Source organism: Falco peregrinus, mitochondrion, assembly GCF_023634155.1.
Source record: "Falco peregrinus mitochondrion, complete genome".
Taxonomy (NCBI): Eukaryota; Metazoa; Chordata; class Aves; order Falconiformes; family Falconidae; genus Falco; species Falco peregrinus.
This window is the reverse complement of record NC_000878.1, coordinates 1-18,068: the sequence shown is the minus strand read 5'-3', so window position 1 is coordinate 18,068 and position 18,068 is coordinate 1. Positions and strand designations below refer to the sequence as shown.

Sequence of the window (18,068 nt, the reverse complement as noted above, 5' to 3'; positions counted from 1 at the left end):
GTATCTCACCTATTTCGTTTATTTTGTTTATCTCACCTATTTCGTTTATTTTTGTTTATCTCACCTATTTCGTTTATTTTGTTTATCTCACCTATTTCGTTTATTTTGTTTATCTCACCTATTTCGTTTATTTTGTTTATCTCACCTATTTCGTTTATTTTGTTTATCTCACCTATTTCGTTTATTTTGTTTATCTCACCTATTTCGTTTATTTTGTTTATCTCACCTATTTCGTTTATTTTGTTTATCTCACCTATTTCGTTTATTTTGTTTATCTCACCTATTTCGTTTATTTTGTTTATCTCAYCTATTTCGTTTATTTTGTTTATCTCAYCTATTTCGTTTATTTTGTTTATCTCAYCTATTTCGTTTATTTTGTTTATCTCAYCTATTTCGTTTATTTTGTTTATCTCAYCTATTTCGTTTATTTTGTTTATCTCAYCTATTTCGTTTATTTTGTTTATCTCAYCTATTTCGTTTATTTTGTTTATCTCAYCTATTTCGTTTATTTTGTTTATCTCAYCTATTTCGTTTATTTTGTTTATCTCATCTATTTCGTTTATTTTGTTTATCTCATCTATTTCGTTTATTTTGTTTATCTCATCTATTTCGTTTATTTTGTTTATCTCATCTATTTCGTTTATTTTGTTTATCTCATCTATTTCGTTTATTTTGTTTATCTCATCTATTTCGTTTATTTTGTTTATCTCATCTATTTCGTTTATTTTGTTTATCTCATCTATTTCGTTTATTTTGTTTATCTCATCTATTTCGTTTATTTATTTCATTTATTCTGTACGATAATTTTTGTTTGTTTGTCTTGTTGGTTATTATGGGCGTTTGCGGTGTTATGGGCATGTGTATGAGGGTTTAGGTTAATATGATTTTAGTGTTGGGGTGTTTAGTGGGTGGTGTTTATGGGGTATATAAGATGTTGGGGGGTGTTGGAGGTTCTCGTGGTTGAATTATACAACGACAGTTTTTCAAGCTGTAGGTCTCGGGGAGGTGCCGAGCGAGAATGGTCATGACTTATTTTGTGTTTTTTCTAGGGGTGTGTTTTGTTTTTGGGGCGTTAGCGGTTGCATCTAATCCATCTCCATACTATGGAGTTGTTGGGTTGGTGTTGGGGTCTGTTGTTGGGTGTGGGTGGTTGATGAGTTTGGGGGTTTCTTTTATCTCGTTGGTGTTGTTTATGGTTTATTTGGGGGGAATGCTGGTTGTTTTTGTTTATTCTGTGGCACTGGCAGCAGATCCTTTTCCTGAGGCCTGGGGGAATTGACGGGTTGTGGGGTGTGGTGTGGGATTGATTTTATTGTTGTTTGTTGGGGCTGTGATTGGTGGTAGTGTTGGTTATTTAAGTCCCGGGGTGGGTACTGTTGATAGTGGGGGAGTGGTTTCTGTGCGGTTGGATTCTAGTGGGGTAGCGATGTTTTATTTTTATGGGGTTGGGATGTTTTTTATTGCTGGTTGGGGGTTATTGTTGACTTTGTTTGTGGTGTTGGAGCTTGTGCGGGGGTTGTCTCGTGGGGCAATTCGGGCGGTTTAGGTTTATTGGGCGGTTCAGAAGATAGTTTAATAAGAATGCCAGCTTTGGGAGTTGGTGGTAGAGGTTTGAGTCCTCTTTTTCTGAAGTTGTGGTTAGAATTTGGTGATTTTGGGGGTGTGTGAAAAATGAGTGTAATTGTTAATGTAACTCCAGCGCCGGGGAGTGCAATGTTGCGTGAAAAATGAGTGTAATTGTTAATGTAACTCCAGCGCCGGGGAGTGCAATGTTGCGTGAAAAATGAGTGTAATTGTTAATGTAACTCCAGCGCCGGGGAGTGCAATGTTGCGTGAAAAATGAGTGTAATTGTTAATGTAACTCCAGCGCCGGGGAGTGCAATGTTGCGTGAAAAATGAGTGTAATTGTTAATGTAACTCCAGCGCCGGGGAGTGCAATGTTGCGTGAAAAATGAAAGATAAGATAACGGATGGATGTGAATTTTGGTGGGGGTAGTGGGTAGGGGGGTTTAGGTTTTTGTCAAATTGTTAGGGATTGTTGAGGAATATAGTTAAGCATGTCCAACAAGCATTCATATATATTGGTATACTCTATTTAGGTGGATGAATCATAACCAAATGCTGATAGCAAGTGCATCAGTGTCACGGTGGTTGACTCCAAATACGCAAACCGTCTCATTCAGTAACTCCTGAGGGTGAGGAACGGCTCGAAGTCCATAATGCTCAGACCTGTCTAAGCGCTCCCGTTGCACTCAGAAGGGTCACCTGTGAAGCGTCCCAAAAAAAAAAGGGAACCAACCGCCCCAAAAAGGAAAAATGCCGCGATCACGGACTTAGAAGTTGAATAAAGCGAACCAGATGGCTCTGAGAAGGGCAAGTTAAAGGGAGGAGCCAAGTTATGGCCCTGACCGAGGAACCAGAGGCGCAAAAGTGCAAGTTGTGCTAGGGGTTTAGGGGGAAAGAATGATCCTGACGCTGGTCGTGTAATGAGATTATGCAACGGCAGTAGTCCGAACCTCGTGAGAAGAACGATTAATAGATAACCTAATACCTGAAGCCGGCACTACGTGAACTAATGTGGGTACTATTAAGCATTAAATTAGGTCCTATGGCCCGTTACCATTAATATTATGTATTAAGGCACTTCCGTATCCTGGAAAAAATTTGGTGTATAAAAGTCAACTTTAATGGATTTAGCTCGAGGTGAGATAGTCGATATTCCGTGTTTCATTGCTTAATTTGTCCTAGAATGTATAGATGGCTGTCGATAATTTTATGCCCGGTTATACAGGGTATGGATTCAGTACATGCATTATATGAATTTAGTACATTGAGTTATCATGTAATGGGGTAATTATGTTAATGCAAAGTAATACATAGTGGGGGGGAAGGGGGGGTGGTGAGGGGCTTTATTTTAGGGAAGTTGATTTGTTTTTGGTAAAAATGCCAGCTTGGGGCTGGCATGTGGTGAGGGGCTTTATTTTAGGGAAGTTGATTTGTTTTTGGTAAAAATGCCAGCTTGGGGCTGGCATGTGGTGAGGGGCTTTATTTTAGGGAAGTTGATTTGTTTTTGGTAAAAATGCCAGCTTGGGGCTGGCATGGGGAAAATATTGTTTTTATTAGGGTATGTGGTTGATGAGAACTCTAAGAAGGTTATAGGCCTTCACTCTTTGGTTTACAAGACCAACGTTTTTATAAACTATTAGAGTGTTTAGTAGTTTAGGATTTTGTTTTCTAGGGCCCCGGTAAGGGGGAGGAGGATTAGAAGGGTTGTGAAGTAGGAGAGTGAAGCTAGTTGGCCAATGATGATGAACGGGTGCTCAACGGGTTGGCTTCCTACTCAGGTTAGGATGAGTAGGTTGGTGACTAGAAGTCAGAATAGTGACTGGGATAGAGGGCGGAAGGTTATTGTGCGTTGTTTGGATTTGTGAAGTAGTGGACTCAGGAATAAGATTAGTACTGAGGCGGCTAGTGCTAGGACTCCGCCCAGTTTATTGGGGATTGAGCGTAGGATGGCGTAAGCAAATAGGAAGTATCATTCTGGTTTGATGTGTGGGGGGGTGACTAAGGGATTTGCTGGTGTAAAGTTTTCTGGGTCTCCTAGCAGGTTTGGGGTAAATAGGGCTAGGGTTATTAGGGGCAGGTATATGAGTATAAATCCTAGGATATCTTTGAGAGAGTAGTATGGGTGGAATGGGATTTTGTCGCAATTTGATGTGATTCCTAGGGGGTTATTTGAGCCTGATTCATGTAGGAAGGTGAGGTGGATTAGGGTGAGTCCTGCGATTAGGAATGGAAGTAGGAAGTGTAGGGCGAAGAATCGGGTCAGTGTTGGGTTGTCTACTGAAAATCCCCCTCAAGCTCATTCGACTAGGGTTTGGCCGATGTATGGGATTGCTGAGAATAGGTTGGTAATGACTGTGGCTCCTCAGAATGATATTTGTCCTCAGGGTAGTACATAGCCGACGAAGGCTGTTGCTATTAGGGTGAGTAGAAGGATGATGCCTGTATTCCAGGTTTCTTTATACAAATAAGAGCCGTAGTAAATGCCTCGCCCAATGTGTATGTAGATACAGATGAAGAATAAGGATGCTCCGTTGGCATGTAGGTTGCGGATTAGTCATCCGTATTGTACGTTTCGACATGTGTGGGCGACGGATGAAAAGGCTAGGGTTGTATCCGCTGTGTAGTGTATGGCTAGCAATAGGCCAGTTAGGATTTGGGTGGCTAGACAGATTCCTAGTAGGGATCCAAAGTTTCATCATATGGAGATGTTGGGTGGAGTGGGAAGGTCAATTAGGGAGTTATTGATTATTTTTACTAAAGGGTGTGATTTTCGAATGTTGGGTGCCATTAGTTTCTTTTGAGTGTGAGTAGGATGGTTAGGATTGATAGGGCGAAAGATCCTAGATATGTTTTGATTAGTCCTGTGTGCAGGGTTGTTGAAGTTTTTGTGGCCATTTGTTGCAGGTCGGCAAGTCCTTCGGGGCCTATTTTTTTGTACCAGAACAGGTCGGTTAGGTGGAGGGCAAATTTTTGTCCGTGGTTTAATAGGCCTGTGGTGCTAGGGCGGTGAGTTAGCAGGTTGAAGTATCCTAAGTTGATGGAGAAGTTTGAGTAGATGTTTTGTTTGGGGTGTGTTAGGGTGTGGGTTATGTTTGATAGTTCTAATGCTAAAATAATGCCTAGGGTTGTGACTAGGATAGCTGCAGTTTTTGTAATTGTGGGTATGGTTATGGGAGGAGTTTTTGTGGGGATGATGTAGGATGTGATGAGTAGGCCTGATAGGATGGTGCCTAGGGCTAGGCGTAGAATGGGGTTGATGATTAGTGGGTTGTTTTCGTTGGTTGGGGTTGTTGGGGAGATTCGGGTGAATCCTGCTTGGACTAGGGATGTCATGCGGAGGCTGTAGGTTGCTGTGAAGGATGTGGCTAGGAGGGTTATGGTAAGTGCTCATGTGTTTAGGTAGGAGGTATTTAGGTTTTCGATAATTAGGTCTTTTGAGTAGAATCCTGCTAGGAAGGGGGTTCCTATTAGTGCTAGGTTGCCAATGGTTAGGCAAGATGTGGTTGTTGGTAGTGTTTTTTGTAGGCCTCCCATTTTTCGAATGTCTTGTTCTCCGGCTAGGTTATGGATGATTGAGCCAGAACATAGGAATAGTATGGCTTTAAAGAATGCATGAGTTGAAATGTGAAGGAAGGCTAGTTGAGGGAGGTTTAGTCCGATGGCCACTATTATTAGGCCTAGTTGGCTGGATGTGGAGAAGGCGATGATTTTTTTGATATCGTTTTGGGTTAAAGCACATGTAGCGGCAAATAGTGTGGAGAGTGCGCCTAGACATAGGCATGTAGTTAGGGCAGTTTGGTTGTCGGATAGTATGGGATGGGTTCGGATTAGTAGGAAGATTCCGGCTACTACTATGGTGCTGGAGTGGAGTAAAGCGGAGACGGGGGTGGGACCCTCTATGGCGGCTGGGAGTCATGGGTGTAGGCCGAATTGGGCTGATTTTCCGGTGGCTGCTAGAATTAAGCCTATAAGGGGGAGTATGGGGGTGTGTGTGTGGGAGAAGGCTTGTTGGATTTCTCAGGTGTTCAGGGTTGATGCTATTCATGCTATGCTGATGATGAGGCCAATATCCCCGATTCGGTTGTAAAGTACGGCTTGTAGGGCAGCTGTGTTGGCTTTTGCTCGTCCGTGTCATCATCCAATTAGTAGGAACGACATGATTCCCACTCCTTCTCAGCCCACGAATAGGAGGAATATGTTGTTGGCTAGGGTTAGGGTTAGTATGGCGATTAGGAAAGTGGATAGGTAGGAAAAGAATTTTGTGATGTTTGGTTCTGAGGCTATGTATCATGTTGCGAATTGTAGGATAGATCAGGTTACAAATAATGCAATAGGGAGGAATATGATTGAGTACTGATCTATCTTTAGACTAATTGGGATTTTGAAGTTTGCGGTGAATTTTCATTCTCAGCAGGTGGTAATGCTTTCTGTGTTTGAGTATATGAAGATTACTATGGGTACTAGGCTGGTTAGGAACGCTGTCTTAGTGGCATAAGTGATGGTGGTTGGGGAATTTTTTAGGGTTTTTGTTAGGAGGGGTAGGATTATGGGGGTTAAAATTAATGTGAGCGTGAGGATTATGGAGGTGCTTAAGAGTATTGTGGTTCCCATTGCTTTTACTTGGATTTGCACCAAGGTGGTTGGTTCCTAAGACCAGTGGATTGCTACTATCCTTTAAAAGCAAGGGGACTGAGATTTTAGGCTCAGATGCAGGAATTAGCAGTTCTTGCTGGTTGAACTTCCCCTCGGCGAGCAAGAAGGGTTCAGCTTCTATTTTCAGGATCACAACCTGATGTTTGGATTTAAAACTATGCCTGCATTGGGGGATGCCGGATATGAGATTGGGTTTAAGGATGAGTAGGATTAGGGGGAGGATGTGTAGAATTATTAAGAGATGTTCTCGTGTGTTAGAATTTTGTAAGGAGGTGATGTGGGTTGGGGTGGTTCCTCGTTGGGTTGTGAGGAGGAGGTAGAGGGTGTACGAGGCTGTTATTAGGGTTGCTGTTCCAGTTAGAAGAATTGTTGGGGTGGACCAGTTGAATAGTGCGGTAATGATGGTTAGTTCTGCCATTAGGTTGGTGGTGGGGGGTAGTGCTATGTTTGTGAGGTTTGCTAGTAGTCATCAAGTTGCTATTAGTGGGAGAAGGGGTTGTAGGCCTCGTGTTATTAGGAGGATTCGGCTGTGTGTCCGCTCGTAGTTGGTATTGGCTAAACAGAATAGTATTGAGGAGGTCAGGCCATGGGATACTATGAGGATTATTGCCCCTGAGAATGATCAGGGGGTTTGGATTATGCTGGCTGCGATTACGAGTCCTATGTGACTTACGGATGAATAAGCAATGAGTGATTTCAGGTCAATTTGTCGTAAACAAATTGAGCTGGTTATTAGTGCTCCTCATAGTGCTAGGGCAATGAATGGGTAGTGTAGATGGTTTAGTAGGGGGTTTATTAATAGGGTTATTCGTATGATGCCATATCCTCCTAACTTTAGGAGGAGAGCTGCGAGTAGTATGGACCCTGCGATCGGTGCTTCTACGTGGGCTTTGGGGAGTCATAGGTGAAGTCCGTAAAGGGGTGCTTTTACTATGAACGCTAGGAGTAGGGCTAGGGTTGATAAGAGGCCTGTTCATGAGTGTGGTATGGTGGGGTGGTTGAGTTTTATTATTAGGAGGTGGAGGGTGCCAGTTTGTGAGTGTAGGGCTAGGATTGTGACCAGTAATGGTAAGGAGCTGATAAGGGTGTAAAATAGTAGGTAAATTCCTGCACTTAGACGGTCTGGTTGATTTCCTCATCGAGTGATCAGGGCCAGGGTTGGGATTAGAGTTGCTTCGAATGAGACATAGAATAGTGTAAGTTCTGTGGCTGAGAATGCTAGGATAATAAGAGGTTGAGTGAGGGTGAGGGTTAGGATGAAAATTCGTTTTCGTGGGGTGGGTTCATGTTGAAGGTGATTTTGGGATGCTAGGATTATGAGGGGTAGCAATCAGCAGGTGAGTGTTAGGAGGGGGGAGGAGATTTGGTCTATGCCTGTTCATTGGGTTAGGGTTTTACTTGGGTAGTAGGTTGGGAGGAGTCAGTGTAGGCTGAGGAGGGCAATTATTAGGCTGTGGGTTGTAGTATTAATTCATAGGAATTTAGTTGGGGATAAGAGAGCTGTTGGGGGTAGAAGGAGGGTTGGGAGGAGGATTTTTAGCATTGGAGGAGGTTTAAGTTTTGTAGGTGGTCAGAACCGTGGGTGCGGGTTGAGGCTACTAGTATAGCTAAGCCTGTGCCAGCTTCACAAGCTGAAAATGTTAACATGAGAATTGGTGTTAGAGTGAGTGATGCTGCTTGATTTTCGGTGGGAAGTACGGATAGGGCAATGTATATGGATAATATTATGCTTTCTAGGCATAGTAGGGCGGAGATTAGGTGGGTGCGGTGGAGGGTGAGACCTAGGCTGCTTAGGGCAAAAGCTGAGCAGTAACTTAGACATATAATGGACATTAAGAAAGTCATAGGGTGGGACTATGGTTTGTTGAGTCGAAATCAACTGTCTTGATTAGACTAACTCTCTGTTATTCTGCTCACTCTAGTCCTCCTTGGAGTCATTCGTAGATTAGTCCTAGTGTGAGTAGAGTGATGATTAGCAGGGTTCAGGTCAGGGTGGTGGTGGGAGATTGTAGTTGAGTGGCTCATGGCAGGGGGAGTAGGAGTGCAATTTCTAGGTCAAATAGGAGGAATAAAATTGCTACTGAGGAAGAATCGGATTGAGAAGGGTAGTCGAGCTGATCCTAGGGGGTCAAATCCGCATTCATATGGGGATAATTTTTCGGAGTCTGGGGTTGTTTGGGCTAGTCAGAAGTTTAGGGAGATTAGGATGATGCTTAGGGTGAGGGATAGTGTGAGTATGAAGAGGATTGTGTTTATTGCTCTCCTCTGGGGTTACACCAGATTTTAGAGATTGGAAGTCAATTGTAATTAATATACTAGGGGAGCAGGATCCTCATCAGTAGATAGTTATGTATAGGAATAATCAGATGACATCTACAAAGTGCCAGTATCAGGCTGCGGCTTCGAATCCAAAGTGGTGGCTTGGTGTAAAGTGGAAGTTGATTAGTCGTAGTAGGCAGATTGAGAGGAAGGAGGATCCGATGATTACGTGTAGGCCATGGAATCCTGTAGCGACGAAGAAGGTTGAGCCGTATACGCTGTCGGCAATTGAGAATGGGGCTTCGTAGTATTCTATGGCTTGTAGGATTGTAAAGTAGGCTCCTAAGAGGATAGTTAGGCTGAGAGCTTGGATTGCTTGTTTGCGGTTTCCTTCAGTGATGCTGTGATGGGCTCATGTGACGGTAACTCCTGATGCTAGTAGAATGGCTGTGTTGAGTAGGGGTACTTCTATGGGGTTTATGGGTTTGATTCCTGTTGGGGGTCATTGTCCTCCTAGTTCTGGTGTAGGGGCTAGGCTTGAGTGGAAGAAGGCTCAAAAGAAACCTAGGAAGAAGAATACTTCTGATGTGATGAATAGAATTATTCCGTATCGAAGGCCTTTTTGTACTGGGGGTGTGTGGTGGCCTTGGAATGTACCTTCTCGAATAATGTCTCGTCATCATTGGAGTATTACTAGGATTATGGAGATTAAGCCTAAGGTTAGGAGTTGGGGGGATTTGTGGTGAAATCATATAGCCAATCCTGAGGTGGTGAGGAGGGCGGCAGCAGCTCCGGAGATTGGTCATGGGCTGGGGTCTACTATGTGGAAGGGGTGTGCTTGGTGGGCCATTAAATGTTTTCCTGTAAGTATAGGCTTAGTAGGAGGACGAAGACGTACGCTTGGATTATAGCTACTGCTACTTCTAAAATGGTGAGTAATAAAAGGACTAGTATGGTTAGGGTGGAGATTGCAGGTATGATGGGGAGAAGGGTGGCAGTGGCTGTGGAAATGAGTTGAATTAGCAGGTGTCCTGCTGTTAGGTTTGCTGTGAGTCGGACTCCAAGTGCTAGTGGGCGGATGAGTAGGCTTGTAGTTTCGATTATGATTAAAGCGGGAATGAGTGGGGTGGGGGTGCCTTCGGGCAGTAGGTGTCCTAAGGAGGTTGTAGGTTGGTTTCGTAGTCCTGTGAGGAGGGTGGCGAGTCAGAGTGGGAAGGCTAGAGCTATGTTTATAGATAGTTGGGTAGTAGGGGTGAATGTGTAGGGTAGTAGGCCTAGGAGGTTGATTATGAGGAGTAGTATTATTAGGGATGTAAGGATTAGTGCTCATTTGTGGCCTTTTTTGTCTAGGGGTGTTATTAGTTGTTTTGTGATTAAGTGGATTAGTCATGATTGAAGGGTGATGAGACGGTTGTTGATTCATCGGGTGCTGGGGGAGGGGAATAGTAGGGCTGGGAAGAGAATAGAGAGAAGGGCTAATGGTATGCCTATTAAATAGGGGCTTGAGAATTGGTCAAAGAAGCTTAGGTTCATGGTCAGGTTCAGGGGGTGGATTTGTTAGAGGTATTGGTTTTATTTATGGGGGGGTTGGTGGGGGTGAACGGTAGGAGTTTAGGTTGGATAATTAGTAAGAAGATTGCTCAGGTGGCAAGTATGGTTAGGAATCATGGGTTTGGGTTTAGTTGGGGCATGTCATTAAGGAGGGGTGGGCTGTCCTCTTTCTCTAGCTTAAAAGGCTAGTGCTGTTGCATAGCTTCTCAATGATTAGGATGATAGGAGTGTGGATCAGTGTTCGAAATGGGTTAGGGGGGTTGATTCTACTACGATTGGTATGTAGCTGTGATTGGCTCCACAGATTTCTGAGCATTGGCCGTAGAAAACGCCTGGTCGAGTTGTGATGAAGGATGTTTGGTTGAGTCGTCCTGGAATTGCATCAGTTTTTACCCCTAGGGAGGGGACGGCTCATGAGTGGAGTACGTCGTTGGCGGTGATGATGATGCGAATTGGGGATTCCATCGGGATTACAATACGATGGTCTACTTCCAGTAGTCGAAAGTGTCCTGAGGGGAGCTCTGTGGTTGGGATTATATAGGAGTCGAATGTCAGGTCTTTGAAGTCTGTATATTCGTAAGCTCAATATCATTGGTGTCCGATGGCTTTTAAAGTTAAATCGGGTTCATCAATTTCGTCTATTATATATAGGATTTGCAGGGATGGTAGGGCAAGTAGGATGAGGACGATGGCTGGTAGGATCGTTCAGATAAGTTCTACTTCTTGTGCATCTACAGTGTTGGAGGATAGTTTTTCTGCTAGCATAAGTGTCAGTAGGTATAGGACCAGGCTACAGATTGCAAGTGCAACCATTAATGCGTGGTCGTGAAATTCTACGAGCTCTTCCATGATTGGTGAGGAGGCATCTTGAAATCCGAGTTGGGATTGGTTGGCCATGGTGGGGGGGGTGTACAGGGGTTTCACCTGTGATTTAGCTTTGACAAAGCTGTGTAATGGGTTTACTAACACTCCATAAGAAAGAAGCATGAGTGGTTTGATGCAGTTGGCTTGAAACCAGCGTGTGAGGGTTCGATTCCTTCCTTTCTTGGGTTTGGACGAAGGTTGGTTCCTCAAAGGTGTGATATGGGGGCGGGCAGCCGTAGAGTCATTCGATGTTGGTGGAGGTTAGTTCTGTTTGAAGTACTTTTCGTTTTGCTGCAAATGCTTCTCAGATGATGAATATTAGTAAGATTACGGCTGTTATTGAAATTAGGGAGCCGATAGAAGAGAGGGTGTTTCATAGGGTGTAAGCGTCTGGGTAGTCTGAATAGCGTCGTGGTATACCGGCTAGGCCTAGGAAGTGTTGGGGGAAGAATGTTAGGTTTACTCCTGTAAATATGATTCCAAAGTGGGTTTTGGATCATGTGGGGTGTAGGGTATATCCGGTAAATAGGGGGAATCAGTGGGTGAATCCAGCTAGGATGGCAAATACGGCCCCTATTGAGAGGACGTAGTGGAAGTGGGCGACTACGTAGTATGTGTCGTGTAGGGCAATGTCTAGTGAGGAGTTTGCTAGTACGATGCCTGTTAGTCCTCCGATTGTGAATAGGAAGATAAAGCCTAAGGCTCATAGTATTGGTGGGTCTCATTTGATGGTGCCTCCGTGTAGTGTTGCTAATCAGCTGAATACTTTAATGCCGGTTGGGATAGCGATGATTATAGTGGCGGAAGTGAAATATGCTCGGGTATCTACATCTATTCCTACGGTAAATATGTGATGGGCTCATACGATAAAGCCTAGGAATCCAATTGATAGTATAGCTCAGACTATTCCTATATAGCCGAATGGTTCTTTTTTACCTGCGTAATATGTTACTACGTGTGAGATGATTCCAAAGCCTGGGAGGATTAGGATATAAACTTCTGGGTGGCCGAAGAATCAGAATAGGTGTTGATAGAGAATAGGGTCTCCCCCTCCGGCGGGGTCGAAGAATGTAGTGTTCAGGTTTCGGTCGGTTAGTAGTATGGTGATGCCAGCGGCCAGAACTGGAAGTGAGAGCAGTAGGAGTACGGCGGTAATAAGTACGGATCATACGAATAGTGGGGTTTGGTACTGTGATAGGGCGGGTGGTTTTATGTTAATGGCTGTTGTGATAAAGTTGATTGCCCCTAAGATGGAAGATACACCTGCAAGGTGTAGGGAGAAGATGGCCAGGTCTACTGAAGCACCGGCGTGGGCTAGGTTGCCTGCTAAGGGGGGGTATACGGTTCATCCTGTTCCAACTCCAGCTTCTACTGTGGAAGATGCTAGGAGCAGTAGGAAGGATGGGGGGAGTAGTCAGAAACTCATGTTGTTTATGCGGGGAAATGCTATGTCTGGAGCTCCAATTATAAGGGGAACTAGTCAGTTTCCAAATCCTCCGATCATAATGGGTATAACTATGAAAAAGATTATTACGAAGGCATGGGCAGTGACGATGACATTGTAGATTTGGTCATCTCCTAGGAGAGTTCCTGGTTGGCCAAGTTCTGTTCGAATAAGGAGGCTAAGGGCAGTACCGACTATGCCTGCTCATGCTCCGAAGAGTAGGTATAGGGTGCCGATGTCTTTGTGGTTTGTTGAAAATAGTCATCGGTTGATGAAGGTCACAGGTAAGATGGCTGAGTGTTTAGGCGTTAGGCTGTAGTCCTTTTTACAGAGGTTTGATTCCTCTTCTTATCGACTCTGTGGTGAAGTTCATGTTGAGTTGCAAACTCATTGATGTACATTGAGAGTGTGCCGGAGTCTGGTAGACAGAAGCTTGTTGGTTTGAGCGTCTAACTGTTAATTAGAAGTTTATGGGATCGAGGCCCATTTGTCTAGGCTTGTTGTGGAGGCCCTAGCTTAATTAGAGTATCTAAGTTGCATTTAGATGGTGCAGGTTTAGTGTCCTGCGGGTCTTAGTGGTGTGGGCAGAAACTAAGAGGATTTAACTCTTATTTAAGGCTTTGAAGGCCTTCGGTTTAAGTAGACGGTTATCCTAAGTTTCTTAGGTGATGGTTAAGATTGTGGGAGAAAGGGGGAGGAGAAGGATTGATAGGGAAATTAGGGCAGCGGTTGGCGTGTTTGTAGGTTTGTTACTGTATCATTGTTTTATGAAATTTGTGGTGTTAGGTGGAAGTGTGATTGTAGAGCAATATGCAAGGCGTAGGTAGAAAAATAAGCCTAGTAGGGAGAGTATTGAGATAATTATGGCTGTGGTTGATATCTCTTGTTTAGTTAATTCTTGAATGATGAGTCATTTTGGTAAGAAGCCAGTGAGTGGAGGTAGGCCAGCTAGGGATAACAGTGCTAGTATTAGGGATGTGTTTAGTGCTGGTATTTTTGTTCAGGAGGTTATTATTGTGGATAGTTTTAATGAGTTGGTTGTGTTGAGGGTTAAGAAAATGGAGGCAGTTATTAGGGAGTATAAGTAGAAGGTTATTATTGTTAGTTTAGGGTTGTATATGAGAATAATGGTTATTCAGCCCAGGTGGGCGATTGATGAGAAGGCTAGGATTTTTCGAATTTGTGTCTGGTTGAGTCCTATTCATCCTCCGACAGCTGCGGATGCGATGGCTATGGTTGTTAGCAGAGACGGGTTTAGTGAGGGGGCAGTTAAGAATAAAATAGTGATGGGGGGGAGTTTTATTAATGTGGAGAGGAGTAGGGCGGTGGTTATGGGTGAGCCTTGCATGACCTCTGGAAATCAGAAATGGAAGGGTACTAGTCCTAGTTTTATTGCTACTGCTATAGTCAGTAGGAGGGAGGCTGTTGGTTGGGTTAATTGGGTAATGTCCCATTGTCCGGTGAGCTGTGCGTTGATTGTGCTCGAGAAAAGGATTAGTGCGGAGGCGGTTGCTTGGACGAGAAAGTATTTGATTGCAGCTTCGACAGCTCGAGGGTGATGTGATTTTGAAATGAAGGGGATAATGGCAAGGGTGTTGATTTCTAACCCAGTTCAAGCTAGTATTCAGTGGTTGCTTGAAATTGTAATGGTTGTTCCCAGTAGAAGGCTTAAGGAGAATATTAGTTTTGTGAGGGGGCTCATTTAGTAGAGGAAGGGGTTAAACCATCATTTTCGGGGTATGGGCCCGATAGCTTTATGTTTAGCTGACCCTACTAGGAAGTAATATAAGGGGAGTATGGAGGGTTTTGATCTCTTCTGTGCAGGTTCAATTCCTGTCTTCCTAAGGTTTTGCAAGGAAATGAGAGGATTGGTAGACCTCTATGTTCACTTTATCATAGTGACCCTTAGATGTTCAGGCACATTTCCTCATGTAGGTGTATTTTTAAGCTGGGGGGAGGCCTGCATAGCAGATTGGTATGCTGGTATGTCATAAGCATAGGGCTAGAGTTAGTGGTAGGAAGTTTTTTCAGAGAAGGTGCATAAGTTGGTCGTAACGAAATCGTGGGTATGAGGCGCGAATTCAGAGAAAACCAAAGGAGAGGAGGAGGGTTTTTGTGGCGAGGATTATTGGAAACAGTTCTGGAGGAAGGCCTAGGGAGCTTGGGTTGATGAAAAGAATGGCGGTGAGTGTGTTTATTAGTATAATGTTTGCGTACTCAGCTAGGAAGAATAAGGCGAATGGACCTGCGGCGTATTCTACATTGAAGCCTGAGACTAGTTCGGATTCTCCCTCTGTTAGATCGAATGGGGCGCGGTTGGTTTCAGCAAGGGTGGAAATGTATCATATTATTATGAGGGGTCAGGTGGAGAAGATTAGGTATAGGGGTTCTTGGGTAGTGGCAAGGGTGTTTAAGGTATAGTTTCCACTTAGTATGATTATGGAGAGGAGGATGATAGCTAGTGTTACTTCGTATGAGATGGTCTGTGCGACTGCTCGGAGGGCGCCGATTAGGGCGTATTTTGAGTTTGAAGCCCAACCTGATCATAAAATTGAATATACTGCTAAGCTTGACATGGCTAAGAGGAATAGTAGGCCCAGGTTCAAGTCTGCAAGAGAGAAGGGTAGGGGGAGGGGAGTTCAAATTGAAATTGCAAGAAGGAGGGCTAGTATTGGGGTTAGGGTGAAGAGTAAGGGGGAGGAGGTTGATGGTCGGATGGGTTCTTTGGTAAATAGTTTCACACCATCTGCTACTGGTTGTAGGAGTCCAAAGGGGCCAACAATGTTTGGGCCTTTTCGGGCTTGCATATAGCTTAGGACTTTTCGTTCTACTAGTGTTAGGAAGGCTACGGCGATTAAGATTGGAAGAGCATAGGCTAAGAATATGGTAAGGTGCATTAGGGGTGTTGGTTGGGTCATGATTAAGTTATGGGGAGCTAGGGAGAGGATTTGAACCTCTAGTTAAAGGGTTTAAGCCTTTTGCATTTGCCAGGCTTTGCTACACTAGCGGCCCTTTTTTAGGGGTTTGGGGTGGGTAATCCTTTGAGCAGTTTAGTTGAGGTCATTGCTTGGGGAGGGGGGCGTGCTGGGGAGTATTGGCCCCACCTTTCCGGTCCTTTCGTACTGGGGAAGGTTTATCATAGATAGAAACCGACCTGGATTGCTCCGGTCTGAACTCAGATCACGTAGGACTGTTAATCGTTGAACAAACGAACCCTTAATAGCGGCTGCACCATTGGGATGTCCTGATCCAACATCGAGGTCGTAAACCTCTCCGTCGATGGGGGCTCTTGGGAGAGATTGCGCTGTTATCCCTGGGGTAGCTTGGTCCATTGTTCAACTGTGTTGGGTCTGGTTGCTGTTTGCACGTTGATGGGTGGTTCTTGGTTAAGATGGGTTGTCTTATTTTTGGAGGGTATGTTTTACTCCAAGGTTGCCCCAACCGAAAAATTATGAGCCAATGTTGCGAGGGATAGTGTGCCTGGTAGGTTTGAGTTTGGTGCGTGATGGCCATTGATTTTTAAGTTCCACAGGGTCTTCTCGTCTTATGTGCTTATTCCTGCTTTTGCACAGGAAGATCAATTTCGCTGATTATCTGTAAGAGACAGTTAAGACCTCGTTTAGCCATTCATACAGGTCCCGATTTATGAGACAATTGATTGCGCTACCTTTGCACGGTTAGGATACCGCGGCCGTTGAATGTAGTGTCACTGGGCAGGCATCACCTCCAATACTTGTTAGGCTGGAGGCTATGTTTTTGGTAAACAGTCGGGCCTTGTGTTTGCTGAATTCCTTTTACAGATTTTAATCTTTCTAATGGGCGCACCTGGGTTGGGTTAACAGTGTACTAGAATGTTTGGTCTTGTTGTGGTTGGGGACATTAATTTTTCTGTTAATGGTACTTGTTGCTAAGTTTGCGCTCGAGAGGTAGTAGGCTACCTAGTTACTCATTTTAGCATTAGCTCTTCTATTGTTTATAGATTGACCTGCTAGTTTTGAAGGGAGTCGTGCTGCTTTTGTATTTTTTTACGTGGAGCTTTGACGCACTCTTTGTTGGTGGCTGCTTGAGGGCCTACAATTTTTAAAGCTTTATAAGTTATCCGCTAATGAAGGCTGTATTCTTTATTAAAGGAGCTGTACCCCCTTTAGATAGCTCTTAGCTCATTTCAATTTGGGTTGATTGGGGTCCTTGAGGGAGAGACTAAGGGTGAACTTAGATTCGTTTTGCAGGTAACCAGCTATCACCCAGCTCGGTTGGCTTTTCACCTCTACTGACAAGTCGTCCCACTCTTTTGCAACAGAGACGGGTTCGCTCGGGGGCAGCTGCTTGTAAGTAGCTCGCATGGGTTTCGGGGTGGCAAGCTTAAGTTCGCTTTGCTTGGTTGTTCTTGCTAAACCATGATGCAGGAGGTAAAAGGGTATATCTTTGCTGTTTATTGCTTGAGGTTTCATTTTTATTTCATCTATCCCTTGCGGTACGGAGCTCTATTGCGCCAGTGGGCCTTTTCTATCGCCTATACTAAGGCAGGGGAATGTTTTGGCTTAGTGATGGGGAGGGGGTGAGTTTTTGATTAGTCTTTGGGTGTTGTGGTTGGGCTAGAGGAGGCTCAGGGTGATCTGGTTGGTGACAGACATCTTTCAGGTGTAAGCTGAGTGCTTTAGTCTTATAGCTACACCCTGGTATGCTAAGTACACCTTCCGGTACACTTACCTTGTTACGACTTACCTCATCTTTGGCTATAGTGGTGGGTTAGTTATCTGGGGTTGGTAGCTTGTGAGGAGGGTGACGGGCGGTATGTACGTGCCTCAGGGCCAACTTAAAGTAGGCTTATGTTATCCTGCTTTACTGCTAAATCCGCCTTCTGGAAACAATTTCATGTTTCCTTCCGTCGGTGTTCTATATTAGAAAATGTAGCCCATTACTTCCACTTCGTAGGCTATACCTTGACCTGTCGTGCTAACGGGGTGGTTATTGTGCTCACTGTGCATCCTTCAATTAGGGTGAGCTGGCGACGGCGGTATGTAGGCTGTTTCTGGCGAGAAGTGGTAGGGTGTAGCGTGGGGTGTCGTTTACAGAACAGGCTCCTCTAGGTGGGTTTGGGGCACCGCCAAGTCCTTAGAGTTTCAAGCGTTTGTGCTCGTAATTCTCGGGCGGATGTGCTATGGTACAATAAACATCAGGATTTAGGGCTAGGCATAGTGGGGTATCTAATCCCAGTTTGGATCCTAGCTTTCGTGGGGTTTGGTCCGTCGGATATACTAGGATCATTTTTAAGTTGGCCTTAGGGATATCTTGGGCTTATGACAGCTCAGTTATGTTTTGATTATTCCTAGTTATTATGACAGGTTCTAGTCCACTCTTTACGCCGTGTGACTGTTGGCTTGGGTTTCTTGTATGACCGCGGTGGCTGGCACAAGATTTACCAACCCTAAGGTTGCCATGACTAAGTCAAGCTTGCGCTTATTGCTTAATGTTAATTACTGCTGAGTGCCCTTGGGGGTGTGGCTGAGCAAGGCGTCTTGGGCTACAATTGATGGTGTGTGCCTGATGCCTGCTCCTTTAGTCTTGGTAAGAGGTCTAGGGCATTTACACTGGACCGCAGATACTTGCATGTATATGTCTAGCAGGGGCCAACCGTAAGGTTAGGACTAAGTCTTTTGTCCCCGGGTTTTATATTGTATACCATCTTGGCATCTTCAGTACCATGCTTTGGGCTGTAAGCTACGGGGAC

General features: G+C 44.5%; 13 protein-coding genes and 24 non-coding genes across 37 annotated transcripts, besides 4 other annotated features; 9 read left to right on the top strand and 28 right to left on the bottom strand. All coding sequences in view use genetic code 2, as the record gives it.

Annotated features, from left to right (window-relative positions):
• Nucleotides 1-781: a tandem repeat.
• Nucleotides 782-950: 169 nt separating this feature from the next.
• KEF25_t22 lies at nucleotides 951-1,021 on the top strand. The gene has a single exon. It is a non-coding gene; the product is annotated as a tRNA-Glu (tRNA).
• ND6 (NADH dehydrogenase subunit 6) lies at nucleotides 1,019-1,546 on the top strand. Its single transcript has one exon. The coding sequence runs from the start codon at nucleotides 1,019-1,021 to the stop codon at nucleotides 1,544-1,546; it is 528 nt and encodes a 175-aa protein (NP_008724.1).
• Nucleotides 1,547-1,561: 15 nt separating this feature from the next.
• On the top strand, nucleotides 1,562-1,630 carry KEF25_t21. Its single transcript has one exon. It is a non-coding gene; the product is annotated as a tRNA-Pro (tRNA).
• Nucleotides 1,631-3,140: a sequence feature (control region).
• Nucleotides 1,665-1,955: a repeat region.
• Nucleotides 2,898-3,101: a repeat region.
• KEF25_t20 lies at nucleotides 3,141-3,209 on the bottom strand. The gene has a single exon. It is a non-coding gene; the product is annotated as a tRNA-Thr (tRNA).
• A 2-nt stretch (nucleotides 3,210-3,211) lies between these two features.
• Nucleotides 3,212-4,354, bottom strand: CYTB (cytochrome b). The gene has a single exon. It carries the CDS (start codon nucleotides 4,352-4,354, stop codon nucleotides 3,212-3,214), a length of 1,143 nt encoding a protein of 380 aa, NP_008723.1.
• A 5-nt stretch (nucleotides 4,355-4,359) lies between these two features.
• Nucleotides 4,360-6,177, bottom strand: ND5 (NADH dehydrogenase subunit 5). The gene has a single exon. It carries the CDS (start codon nucleotides 6,175-6,177, stop codon nucleotides 4,360-4,362), a length of 1,818 nt encoding a protein of 605 aa, NP_008722.1.
• Nucleotides 6,178-6,248, bottom strand: KEF25_t19. The gene has a single exon. It is a non-coding gene; the product is annotated as a tRNA-Leu (tRNA).
• On the bottom strand, nucleotides 6,248-6,313 carry KEF25_t18. Its single transcript has one exon. It is a non-coding gene; the product is annotated as a tRNA-Ser (tRNA).
• On the bottom strand, nucleotides 6,314-6,384 carry KEF25_t17. Its single transcript has one exon. It is a non-coding gene; the product is annotated as a tRNA-His (tRNA).
• Nucleotides 6,385-7,762, bottom strand: ND4 (NADH dehydrogenase subunit 4). The gene has a single exon. A coding segment is annotated over exon 1 (1,378 nt).
• ND4L (NADH dehydrogenase subunit 4L) lies at nucleotides 7,756-8,052 on the bottom strand. Its single transcript has one exon. It carries the CDS (start codon nucleotides 8,050-8,052, stop codon nucleotides 7,756-7,758), a length of 297 nt encoding a protein of 98 aa, NP_008720.1.
• A 1-nt stretch (nucleotide 8,053) lies between these two features.
• Nucleotides 8,054-8,122, bottom strand: KEF25_t16. Its single transcript has one exon. It is a non-coding gene; the product is annotated as a tRNA-Arg (tRNA).
• A 1-nt stretch (nucleotide 8,123) lies between these two features.
• On the bottom strand, nucleotides 8,124-8,475 carry ND3 (NADH dehydrogenase subunit 3). Its single transcript is given in 2 exon segments — nucleotides 8,124-8,300; nucleotides 8,302-8,475. The coding sequence occupies 2 exon segments, from the start codon at nucleotides 8,473-8,475 to the stop codon at nucleotides 8,124-8,126; spliced, it is 351 nt and encodes a 116-aa protein (NP_008719.1).
• Nucleotides 8,476-8,544, bottom strand: KEF25_t15. Its single transcript has one exon. It is a non-coding gene; the product is annotated as a tRNA-Gly (tRNA).
• Nucleotides 8,545-9,328, bottom strand: COX3 (cytochrome c oxidase subunit III). The gene has a single exon. A coding segment is annotated over exon 1 (784 nt).
• ATP6 (ATP synthase F0 subunit 6) lies at nucleotides 9,328-10,011 on the bottom strand. The gene has a single exon. The coding sequence runs from the start codon at nucleotides 10,009-10,011 to the stop codon at nucleotides 9,328-9,330; it is 684 nt and encodes a 227-aa protein (NP_008717.1).
• Nucleotides 10,002-10,169, bottom strand: ATP8 (ATP synthase F0 subunit 8). Its single transcript has one exon. The coding sequence runs from the start codon at nucleotides 10,167-10,169 to the stop codon at nucleotides 10,002-10,004; it is 168 nt and encodes a 55-aa protein (NP_008716.1).
• Nucleotide 10,170: 1 nt separating this feature from the next.
• Nucleotides 10,171-10,241, bottom strand: KEF25_t14. The gene has a single exon. It is a non-coding gene; the product is annotated as a tRNA-Lys (tRNA).
• A 1-nt stretch (nucleotide 10,242) lies between these two features.
• Nucleotides 10,243-10,926, bottom strand: COX2 (cytochrome c oxidase subunit II). The gene has a single exon. It carries the CDS (start codon nucleotides 10,924-10,926, stop codon nucleotides 10,243-10,245), a length of 684 nt encoding a protein of 227 aa, NP_008715.1.
• A 6-nt stretch (nucleotides 10,927-10,932) lies between these two features.
• KEF25_t13 lies at nucleotides 10,933-11,001 on the bottom strand. Its single transcript has one exon. It is a non-coding gene; the product is annotated as a tRNA-Asp (tRNA).
• A 2-nt stretch (nucleotides 11,002-11,003) lies between these two features.
• On the top strand, nucleotides 11,004-11,077 carry KEF25_t12. Its single transcript has one exon. It is a non-coding gene; the product is annotated as a tRNA-Ser (tRNA).
• On the bottom strand, nucleotides 11,069-12,619 carry COX1 (cytochrome c oxidase subunit I). Its single transcript has one exon. It carries the CDS (start codon nucleotides 12,617-12,619, stop codon nucleotides 11,069-11,071), a length of 1,551 nt encoding a protein of 516 aa, NP_008714.1.
• Nucleotide 12,620: 1 nt separating this feature from the next.
• Nucleotides 12,621-12,691, top strand: KEF25_t11. Its single transcript has one exon. It is a non-coding gene; the product is annotated as a tRNA-Tyr (tRNA).
• KEF25_t10 lies at nucleotides 12,691-12,757 on the top strand. Its single transcript has one exon. It is a non-coding gene; the product is annotated as a tRNA-Cys (tRNA).
• Nucleotides 12,758-12,759: 2 nt separating this feature from the next.
• On the top strand, nucleotides 12,760-12,832 carry KEF25_t09. Its single transcript has one exon. It is a non-coding gene; the product is annotated as a tRNA-Asn (tRNA).
• A 10-nt stretch (nucleotides 12,833-12,842) lies between these two features.
• KEF25_t08 lies at nucleotides 12,843-12,912 on the top strand. The gene has a single exon. It is a non-coding gene; the product is annotated as a tRNA-Ala (tRNA).
• Nucleotides 12,913-12,922: 10 nt separating this feature from the next.
• On the bottom strand, nucleotides 12,923-12,999 carry KEF25_t07. The gene has a single exon. It is a non-coding gene; the product is annotated as a tRNA-Trp (tRNA).
• On the bottom strand, nucleotides 13,000-14,039 carry ND2 (NADH dehydrogenase subunit 2). Its single transcript has one exon. A coding segment is annotated over exon 1 (1,040 nt).
• A 1-nt stretch (nucleotide 14,040) lies between these two features.
• KEF25_t06 lies at nucleotides 14,041-14,112 on the bottom strand. The gene has a single exon. It is a non-coding gene; the product is annotated as a tRNA-Met (tRNA).
• KEF25_t05 lies at nucleotides 14,112-14,182 on the top strand. The gene has a single exon. It is a non-coding gene; the product is annotated as a tRNA-Gln (tRNA).
• Nucleotides 14,183-14,191: 9 nt separating this feature from the next.
• On the bottom strand, nucleotides 14,192-14,264 carry KEF25_t04. The gene has a single exon. It is a non-coding gene; the product is annotated as a tRNA-Ile (tRNA).
• A 16-nt stretch (nucleotides 14,265-14,280) lies between these two features.
• Nucleotides 14,281-15,255, bottom strand: ND1 (NADH dehydrogenase subunit 1). The gene has a single exon. It carries the CDS (start codon nucleotides 15,253-15,255, stop codon nucleotides 14,281-14,283), a length of 975 nt encoding a protein of 324 aa, NP_008712.1.
• Nucleotides 15,256-15,270: 15 nt separating this feature from the next.
• KEF25_t03 lies at nucleotides 15,271-15,344 on the bottom strand. The gene has a single exon. It is a non-coding gene; the product is annotated as a tRNA-Leu (tRNA).
• On the bottom strand, nucleotides 15,345-16,943 carry KEF25_r01. Its single transcript has one exon. It is a non-coding gene; the product is annotated as a 16S ribosomal RNA (ribosomal RNA).
• KEF25_t02 lies at nucleotides 16,944-17,016 on the bottom strand. Its single transcript has one exon. It is a non-coding gene; the product is annotated as a tRNA-Val (tRNA).
• On the bottom strand, nucleotides 17,017-17,995 carry KEF25_r02. The gene has a single exon. It is a non-coding gene; the product is annotated as a 12S ribosomal RNA (ribosomal RNA).
• On the bottom strand, nucleotides 17,996-18,068 carry KEF25_t01. The gene has a single exon. It is a non-coding gene; the product is annotated as a tRNA-Phe (tRNA).